At 42.4% G+C, this 10,988-nt stretch overlaps 1 protein-coding gene across 1 annotated transcript in view; it reads left to right on the forward strand.

Moving 5' to 3' along the window:
• The window catches only part of DCLK1 (doublecortin like kinase 1), a 393,955-nt gene extending 383,203 nt beyond the window's left edge, over nt 1-10,752 (forward strand). The window contains exon 17 of the mRNA XM_062194372.1: nt 6,942-10,752. Coding sequence (XP_062050356.1) covers nt 6,942-7,106 — 165 coding nt within the window. The 3' untranslated portion in view covers nt 7,107-10,752. The remainder of the gene's footprint in view (nt 1-6,941) is intronic.
• Nucleotides 10,753-10,988: the final 236 nt, after the last annotated feature.

The raw sequence follows: 10,988 nt of genomic DNA on the forward strand, positions 1-10,988 counted from the left end.
TTCAGCATATTCATGGAACTGCATAGGTGAAAGCTTTTCTAGGCATCATGCATGGTGGCCCCTTCAGTCTATGGACCTGAAATCAGGGCTCGATGTGACCAGGAAACTCGTCCAAGGTCACATAATTAGCCGAGCTAGGACAAAAAAGCTGATTCTACTAACTTCTACCTACTGCTGTTTCCAAGGGCATTAACTGAAGCTACCAGACAGGACAGGCATGACAGATATGTGGGGTGACTTGTTCTGGCAACAACACAGCTAATGCTTCCATTCATATTCTCAATTCATTCCTGACCTTCCTCCTTCATGCTGGATTTCCCTCTAACACTGCAAAGATACACCAGATGGATAGTTCATTTGTATTTATGCTGATGGCCAAATCCAGTGTCCGAAATAAGAATTTGAAATATCTAGGCACTATATGAAGGGTAGTGTCATTTTGGCTACCGAACACATTCATCAAATGTATCTATTATGAGGATAAAGCCACTGGATAGGCAAGCACTGTCTTTTATTTTATTTATGAATGCCTGGTATTATGGCAGGCACCAAAACATGATGGCTGTTAGTTTCTCAGAAGTTTCCTACTACCATGTGTGCAGCCACCTGAGTCACTGAAATAACTGGCATGATTTTACCCTCCCTCCATTTTCATACTTGAACTAGCAGCTGCTGAGGGCTTGGTGACAATTCGTGGTAGATTTAGGCAGTGTTTCTTCTATGCAGCACAGATTTCCGTTGGTCTGTTTCTCTATTATTTGTTCTCTCTACCTGGCTTCCCCAGGACACTGTCATTTGTGTCCTGGCCCCGGACACAGTACAGTAACCACTATTTTTTATACATTTGAAGGAACTAGGTTAGAGCTTCATATTTGGTTACGACTGGTCAACTGCAGAATCTACAGAGAGTTCTTGCTCACCTCTAAGCTGTGATAATTAGCAACGAATGTGATACTGTGAAGAAGTGGGGACTTACTTAATAGACAATTAGGAGTCCCATGGCAAGTTCATTCATGCACGTTCCAACAAAGCTGCACCCCTGAACGAAATTACTAGTAAAATAACACAACTGTTAGGAAGCCTTCTTAGTGGGCCAGCAAGCCTGAACCAGGCGGAGGACATTCTTACTTTACTCTGGAGACATTGAGAGACTCCATTTGCTTGACTTCTGGGAATATTTTGTGATTGAAAGAGTTGCTTTTCGGTCGGCGCCGTGGCTCACTTTTGTAATCCTCTGCCTGCGGCGCTGGCACCCGGGGTTCTAGTCCCGCTTGAGGTGCCGGAGTCTGTCCTGGCTGCTCCTCTTCCAGTCCTGCTCTCTGCTGTGGCCCGGGAAGGCAGAGGAGGATGGCCCAAGTCCTTGGGCCCTGCACCCGCATGGGAGACCAGGAGGAAGCACCTGGCTCCTGGCTTTGGATCGGCGCAGCGCGCTGGTCGTAGCGGCCATTTGGGGAGTAAGCCAACGGAAGGAAGACCTTTCTCTCTGTCTCTCTCTCTCTCTCACTGTCTAACTCTGCCTGTCAAAAAGAATAGGAAAGAGTTGCCTTTCAGAAATGGTTGAAAGAACCCAGAATTTAAATCTGTAATACAGCACTTTAGAGAACAAGTTATGTTTCAAATACTTTTATATAGGAGGAAGTGGAGGGTATTATTACTTGAGTTACATATTTTTAATGATAATACCTTTTTAAAATTATATAATGACATATAGTTCTATTTGTGGAATTCATCTGTCCTGACCTGCATTTAAGACCTGCAGTTTTTAGTTTTGAAAGATGAACTGCTCATATTTTAGAGGCAAGTTAATTTTATAGCCATAATTAAAATCCTAAAGATATCATATATGACAGAGCTTACTGTGATAAGAAATCAGGCCACAATCAATGTTTGTTGAATGGATAAGTGCATGAGTATACCAGAACATTAACTTTATCTGACATAGGAATTTGATCATACATGAAATGTAAATTATATTCTTAAATATTGGCTCAAGACTCTCCACTTCTTACTCTTATGTTAGACAGCTGCTTTACATTCTGTTTTCTCTTGTTGCTATTCAGAAAGTATGTAATCACCTAAAATAACTCTGTATTCATAAGAAATATTGCATAGGAGCCCAATATTTGTGCCACAGTCTGCTAGGCATTACGGAAAATGCAAAGTTGCAAATCTTACCATAGAGGTATTTACATGGTATTTGGAAAATATGCAAAGAAAAGATGTAAGAGGTCGGTGTACAATGAAGTGCCAAAAGTTTCCTCCAGACTTTGGCCAATTCTTGCATGAGGAGTTTAAGGAGGTAATGGGGGAGTGTGTCATTTGATCGAGTCTTGGAAAACAAATAAATTCAAGTGGTCAGAGAGGAGGAATGGTCGTTTCAGGTTGTGAACACCTTGAGACACGAGTGGAGATGAAAATGATTAATGTACCTTCAGAGATCTACCCATTAGGACTGTCTTGATGACAAGAGAAGAAAACCCAAACTAAACTGGCTCATGCAAAACAGGACTGTATTATTTTGCATGGCCTGAAAGGTCCACAGGTAGGGTCTGGCCTCAGGGATGAGTGGGCTCAGCACTGAGGCAAGGCTTGACTACTTTTCCATCCTTCAGCCCTGCTTTAATCTTGGCTTCCCCAAGATATCAGGATGTGAGAAGCAGCTCTAGGGCTACCACCCTGTCAAAAACAGGGTTTAGTGTATTGGTGAAGACCCAGCAAAAATCTTACTGTGGCCCATTGACAGAGTGGAGTACCTATCCTGACCCAATCCTGGGTATTGAGGAATGTCGTAAACTCACTCCTGCGCCACCCCAAGCAATGGCAGTAGGGTACCCTCACTGGGACCTTAGATGATGAGAGTGGACAGGCTGCCTGATTCAGAATGGGATTGAGTACTCAATGGTTCCTCACTTGCTCCTCCCGAGAGGGAGTTTCCTCTGATCATGAGCATGGGAAAGTGCTTGTCTTTGGTGGCCTTTGAATCTGCCTGTGGTCAGTGTCTTCTCTCCACTCATACTGTGCACAAAGGGAAAAGAACAAACTGCTAGAGTGCAAGGAATCCATTTCATTGTTTTGGTAAATTTCAGAGCAAATAAATTTTCCAAAGGGAACATAAGATATGGTTAGTTAAGGGCAGAGTAACCAGAAGCTGTGCTGGAAAACCCAACGCCTGCTAATGGGGTTATGAGTCTACTGATGTCATGGATCATTTTGAGTAATAACATGAATTAAACCCGGGAAGCTTTTATTGTAAGCACAGTGCAAGGGCTTAGACACAGAATTGGACTTTATGAGAAATTGTAAATAAATTGGACCTTGTAGAAATGGACCTGTCAGCTGCATGAGTGCAGTGAGGACTGAGCTTTGGGCGCATCAGAGAGGAAAAGGTGACTTCTGTTGCACTTGCCCATATTCTAAAAGCCACAAGGTTCACAGAGCACATGTTGCATGCATGGACTGTGGAGAATGCAGAGACTGGCTCTTGGCCCTCCAACGAGTCAGCAGTACATTGGAGCTGATTACTATGAGATATCATGGGATATCCCATAATTATGCAATATTTGGGGATAGGCAAGATACAGTGATGGAAATGCATACTACATTATTATGAGAACAGAAAAGAAAGAAGCTCCTAAAATAAACCAGAGTCCATGGAGCTAGGAGAGGAGTGAGAGCCCTGGCAGCAGGGGACATGCCTGTGGACAGCGGTGTTTTCTGGAACATCACTGAAAGCAAATTGGTTGGGAGCCCACAACGTTACCTGCGGGCTTTCAGACTATTTCAAGGACCTGGGTGGGTTGGCAACTGGGTGGATTTGTCATCAGACCCAGGTTTTCCTAGGAGTTTACAGACCTTTTAATTCAGAAAGAAACTGGGCACACACTTGCTGCCCCTAAGTGAGAGTTCTTTAACCATCTGCATGAGAGAGCCCTGACCTTGGCCTTTGATGCAGCCAGTGTGTGCCATGTCTTCTCACCAGCTCACTCTAGGCAGGAAGGGAGAAGCAGTGAGCTACTGAAGTGCAGGGAATCCATTTTATTCTGTTCCACTGAACTTCAGAGTAAATGGGCAAAACTTATTTAGGCCTTTTGCAGGAGAAGAATTGAGTTCTGTTCCTAGTTAGCAATGCAATTATGAGCAAGTCTCTTCACATGCCTACGCCTCCGTTTCTGTGCCTGTGAAGACAGAGAGCGTTAGTGATGCCTTGTAAATCCCTTTCCAACTTTAAGAATTCTCTAAATCCAATAGAAACAACCACCAAAACTTTATTCCATGACATGTGATCGTGACCATGATATGCTTCCAAGAAGAAGTGTGGTGAGAATACTAGTGAACCATGCAAGTGAAATCTCAGGAGCATTCAAACAGGAGTGCTCATCTGCAGAGGTTAACCTTTAGAAAGTTTCTGGCCAGGGAGATTGGCAGGGGTAGGTATAACTGACCATTTAAGCTGGGATAAAGCAAAGGAGCTAGGCAGAAGGACAAGTAAGGAGGAGGATGTGGGATTGCATGTATAAGCATTTGTACAGCCAAAAGTGAGATGAGGGCAATGGGACCATCCACCAAGGGCTGAGAAATAAGTGCCACCAGCCTCTGGATAGGACGGATTACGGTATTCATGGAGAAATGATCTATTCCATGTCTGCAACCATGAGTGTGGCTGGTGTTAATTGAGTAGGCTATCAGAAATGTCATAAAAACTGATGGAGATAAGCCCCAAAATGATATATAGGAGGGCTCTTAAAAATTTTTAAACAGAAGAATCAAAGATAGATTTTAATATCTGCAAACCAGTTATTTAATCATTGTGAGGAGAAATGAGTGAAATATTGAGAAAGTGCCAGTGACAGTAAGGGAGGGAGGGAAAGTTCTCTGAGTCAAGTTCTAATGTGGCATTCTGCTCTGACTTGCAGTTACTTAATTTTAAAATACTATCTTACCTCAAATTGTTAAAAAAAAAAAAAAAAACACCTTACATTTCTGAGAGCCTTGACTGCTTAGAAAGCATTTGCACATCCATTTTTACTTATAGCAACTTGGTTAGAGAAAAGGAATTATTTCTGTTCCTTGTTTGACAGATGAAAGAATTGAGTGAATGATTCACATAGCCAGAGCTGGACAGAGCAGGACACAAAATTCCTGACCGCAAGCCCCATGTGTTTCTCTTTTCCACATCTGACTGCCTCTGTTCACTCATCAGAATTCAGTCCAGTGCCAATGACTTTTTTCATTCTCAAGAAGGTAGAAATAGAAATAATTTTTATGACCAAGAGAAAAGTTTATATTACTCTTGGATTAACTACAGAATGCTTTTTATGTCAGTCAGACTAAATAGATGTCTGTTTTTTACAAATATTCAACTCCACACAAACAGAGCATTTTCAGTTTGTTTTGAAAGCAAAATACCATGTGTTGTAGTTTTACAATGTTTTAAATAAAGTTAGGAATTTGGGCTTATGATGCTAAAAATATCATAAAATCAACGTACAGAAGACCAAGAACTTAAAAATTCAACAAGTAGAAGAATCAAAGGTAGACATTTCAATGAGTTATTGAATCATTGTATTAGCAGTCTAGTGGGACGAGAAGTGAATGATTAAAGCTTATTTTCCTCATTGGTTTGTAACACTGTTATTTGGTGTGTGGATAGTTTTTAAAGTACAGCAGTTCAGCCTAACGAAGCCATTTACTGTACTGATTCTACACATTGCCTCTCTTTCTCTCTTTATTACTTCATTTTGGAACTTTGATTGCTCTATTTTAGAACTAAGATTGCTCTAATGCTATACCACGATTGTTTCAGAGGCTTAGTTTTCACTTTGTTCTCAGAACCAGGCTGGCTATAAATTTATCTCAGTTCTTTGAAGAAGCTAACAGTAAATTTTCAAGAGGAAAAATGGTAGCATATATCCCTGCAGAGGAAAAGTAATCTCTTAAAAGCAGAATCACCTCCAGGCTACATCCTTTTAAAGAGAGACTTTCAAACAAGGACGCCTTCAACTTTTATATGTGTTCTATATTTTTCTTCAGGCTTTGTACCTGCTCTTCTGCACTCTGTGTAAGCTTTCCCTGTAATGACCTATTCCTCCTCCCCACACCCATTAAATCCATGATGCAGTCATGCTGGTTCCCATTCGGATGTCATAATAGCTTCCAGAGTTATGGCCAGATAGCACATCCTGGGATCATCTGAGGTTTGCTCAGGAAAATGAGGCACACAGGCTGGGAGATGGAATACCTACGCTGAAAATGAACTTTGTAAAGGGAAATCCATGCGAAGGTTTCCCTTCAGTTTAATTGCATTCAGGGCAGTATTCAATTTCAGGCATCAGTTTCATTAAAATTAAACCAATCCTTTCCAGAGACTCAGCCACACTTTCTCATCACCAGCTAATAGGATCATTTAGAGTGAGGAGGCACCAAAAGAACAGAGTTGAGTGGGTGGCTCTGGTTCTGTGTCTGACAACTTCATCACGTTTCATCTTTATTGTACAGCTGCCTGAGCTGCATGTTGATCAGTGTGGCCCAAGGGGCGTCCCTACTTGTCTCTCTCTCTCTCTCTCACACACACACACACACACACACACACACACACAGGAGTGAGGCTGCCACTTTGCAGGGGGAAGCTCTGGCTAGCCAGGGAGCCAGCAAGGGTAAATAGATATGGAGCTAGCAGAAGTCTGCACAGGACGAGGGAAAGGTCTCACCTATGACATCATCCATCCTGCTTGTGCCAGCTGATGTGATTAACAGGTCCTCTGAAGAGCTGGATATGGGGGAGCAGAGAGTTCCCCAAGAGTGGCTACAATTGTCAACAAAATTGAGCCTAATGGACGTGTGAACTTAGCCAGCGTATTTTTGCAACCTCAGAAAGTACTAGAGTTTATTTTGCCATTTCCCACGGCCTAATTGCCCTCTTTCTCATTTTATGCCCCTGCTAGACCACCGCTCTTGATAAGGAGAGGCAGGTTTTCCGACGAAGACGCAACCAGGATGTGAGGAGCCGGTACAAGGCACAGCCAGCTCCGCCAGAAGTCACCTCGGAATCGGAAGACTACTCCCCAAGCTCCTCCGAGACTGTTCGCTCCCCCAACTCACCCTTTTAATAAGATCCTTTTACTCAAAGTCCTAGCTTAACCCTTTGAGACTCTGAGGTTTTTTTTTTTTTTCTCCAAATTTATGTAAAACAGTTTCATCTGATCTATCTAGCACTCAAAGCTTGAATGGCAGAACAGACAGTGTGTTTTCAGGTATCTTCATAGCAATTTCCCCTTATTGAATGGCCCAGGGGGGTTTGTGAAGATTGTGATTTGCTGCTATAGGGTCCTCAAAGGGTTAAGGCTAATTTGCAGTTTTTTAAAACATAGAAGCAATGAATGTTTTCATCCTTCGAGCTAGATCTGCAGTACGTACTAGAGCACATGTTAACCCTCTGAGTGCATAGAATTTTACTGAGAACCCTTCTTAAGGAATGTTTCAGGTCTTTGGGTGTATACACACATAGTTCTTGATGCTGCAGATCATGGGGTGTTATTAGATGCTGAAATATCCAAACAAGAAGGGCATCTGGAATGATACTCTTGCTTGTCCTCTGTGGGTTTAGAACATGACAGGCCTATCACTTGGACATAGGCACCCCTCTGTCTTCTTCACAATCCTATTAAGAAAGGGATTTTCTAAAAAAAATTGTCATTGGAGGTATAACTATTAGCTACAGTGAGTCCTGCACCCTGAGTGGAGGGAATTGGGTCTGTGGTCAACAGCCTGACTCAAGAAACAGAAGGTGCCCCTCCCCCAAATCATCTCCCTCTGAAGCTGTACTAATGATGCCCCAGAAATGCTGCTTCCACATCAGCTGCTGCTAGTACCAGCACAGACCCTCCAGGAACCACAGTTTGTCTTGTGCTGGGTGAATGAGGGTCTGTCTGCTCTGTATCAGACATCTACCCGAAAGAAACAACTGGTAGAAAAAGAGCAATAAATTGCCAGGTGCTCCACAGGGCTGGAATTTCTAGCAGAAAGAGGAAACAAGATCCTGTGCTTTTTCTCACCTGTTTTTTCATGCCCTATGGTTGTCAGTGTGAATTCCCCCACTGAGTATGAAATCCATACATGGGAGAGCTGGGGCAAGTGCTTTGTAAGATGGCCAAGGAGAAAGCACAGTGGGAACACAACCAGAATGTTCTAAAAATGGGTTATAAAGAGGTATACCACTGATAAGACAATCGCATGTGCACCTTTAGGTTACCTGTTTGGTCTCCCAGGAAAGATCAAGATGGAAGACCCAGAAGATAACCCTGAGGACAGATCTTCCATTCCAGAAGATGGTTTTCCTATAGCACTGTTTTCAGCTGTCCAGGGGAACATGGAGTTTGTCTTTGGGCCAAGCCCTGTCTGAGGCCTGTATTTTCACTCTGGTTACCAAATCCATCTCCCTAGCCTTGTGTTTCCAGGCCTGTGTTTCTTCTGGAATGTAGGAGTATTGCATTTCAGAATGGGGGCCTTCGGCTTCCTGTGTATTACCACAGAGCTCAGAGGAGAGAGTACAGGGGTCTCAGGAGGCAAGGGCCCAACTCGAATGTCCCCCTGAAGGCTGCTCAATTCTGTGATCAGGAGACAACCAGTGAGTGGTGTTTTATGAACTTCACATCTGGATGGCTGAACAGTCCTTACGTTTCCTGTTTTGCATATACTTTAGAATCTGAGAGCCTTGAAATTTCTGAACGGCTATTCTATGGTCAGTTCTTCATTTTCAACCACACATTGATCTTCAGTCACTGCTTTTTATTCTTAAACCCTTCACTACGTTAATACAGATTTTTAGGCATCATATGCCGTTGTCTTGGCAACACAGCCTCCCAGAGTGCTGCTCTTCCACATGTAGGTTCATCTCTATGGACTGTGTGGTCCTGATGTGTAAACAGATGTTTTCTCTCCTTTTAGAGAGAGTCCAGAAATGATCACTTACAAAACACGAAGTAGCATTAACCAGTCAATCCACAGAGTCGTTTGAGGGAGGAGGGGGGTGTAGAAGGCAGAGCACAGAACACCAGAAAGGCTGCTGGTGTGTAGGTCAAGTCCATGTTACTTGACTGAACTGTCAGAAATGACCACTTTCTCTAGAACTACAAAGCGAAGCACTATTCTAAGGCTGAGGAGTGGCTGTCTAGCTTGGCTTCAACTCTGAATGTGCAAGTGTGCAGATTCCTTCTGGTGGAGATCTACCTGAGTAGATTGTTGTTTCCTTTATTTCTCTGAATTATGGCCTTTCCCGAGCGCACTCAGTGTGTTGCTGCGGCATGTAGTGTCCAGACCCCTCAGTGCATGGCCCGGGCTGTTTGCCATCAACTCCTTCGGGGGGGACTGTGGACGATGCAGGCTGGGGAGTGTTTCTCAGCCCAGGGCCGAGAGGCAGGCAGCTCAGAAGAATGCGGGGCTCCTTCATCCTGGGGAGCCCAACACAACAGCTACAGAATCTGAGTGACTATGCTGAATAAACAGTGGAATGTGACCTGTCAAGTAGAAATATTGAGTAATCAGATGGAATGCAATCTTTCCAGCATGAAGCTACCAAGATCCTGAATGTCAGAGATGTACTCAGAGGGTTAACAGACAAGCACAAGGCATGCTGATTACGTTGGTGTATCCAGATTGCTTTGCTTTTAGCCAGTGCTTTCTAATTTTTTTCTTGACATTCTTGGGATAGTTCAAGTTTGAAATAATTAAGTGGTGGTGTTCTTTAGGGAATTTCTATAACCAAATTGATCTTATTTTTTATTTCACTTATCATAGAACAAATATGTACCATTATGGCAGTGTATCTCTGTAATTACCGATTTACTCATCACCACAAGTGTTTCCATATTTTGTTTTCCAAGTATTTACTATAGCTGTTATGGTGGTGGCCTGGTGATGGGGACTGTCTTTCCTTTACTGACAATTGACCAACCATATGGTATTTTCAAGGGAATTTCAATATTCCTCTTTTCAGTTTGATAATAGACTAGTTAAGGAAGAACTCCTTCATTACTTGCATCATGTAAATCATCTCTGTAGATGAGAACTGTTCATATTGATGAACATGTTTTTTCTCAGCATTGTAGCAGAAATCATTTTATTTGTCATGATCAATGAATATGTGATTTGCTCCAGATCATTAGAAGGAAAAGTAAGATCTCCATCATTGAACATGTTTTTGCCATAGCCCTCATCTAACTTACACGTGGTGCATATTAAAATAAGCAAAGAAAAATGTGAATAAACTACTAAAAACACTTGGTGTTTTGTATTCAATGAGACCTTCCTGAAACCTGCTCACCACCCCCATGGGTGGTGGCTAACAGGCCCGTCAGATATTGTTGAAAGAAAGCAATATATCCATGAATGAAAGCTAAAATTGCAATCCTTTGCCCTTTGAGGCATATTTCAGTTGAAAGAAAAAAGAAAGAAGAAAAATTGGCTTAGAAGGTCACGGAGCTACTGTATGACCAAGGCTCAAGCACATTAAATCACGGTTGTTTGCTGGCCAATGGCTTCCATTAGACAAGTCTATCCCCAGAGTCCAGGCTCGCTTATGTTGAGGGAGAGTTTTCTTAATATTATTGTGTTGCCCCTAGTCCTTCTGTGGGTAAAGATCTGTCAACATTTCCATGATAAACTCTTATTCTCAAAGGTTTTTAATTTGACCATAAAAATGGGCCCCAGGCTGAAGTTTGCTCTACAGGGCCTGTATCAAGGGGTGAAAGTTCACTTCTGACTCTTCCCAACTTTTTCCCAATTCTCATGAGGAAAGAATAATAATTTTAAAAATCCAGTACATCCCCTCATTAGTTGTGACTCTAGAATTTTGGACAGTACCAAGATCCAAGATGGTAGTACTACTGTAATTATTCATTTGGATGTAGCATTTTTTTTTTTCAGTTGATGAGTCACTGGGCATGTATTGTAAATAGCATATCCTTTCTCTAATTTATGTTTTTAATCTTTTA

This window comes from Lepus europaeus, chromosome 6 (assembly GCF_033115175.1).
Source record: "Lepus europaeus isolate LE1 chromosome 6, mLepTim1.pri, whole genome shotgun sequence".
Classification (NCBI taxonomy): Eukaryota; Metazoa; Chordata; class Mammalia; order Lagomorpha; family Leporidae; genus Lepus; species Lepus europaeus.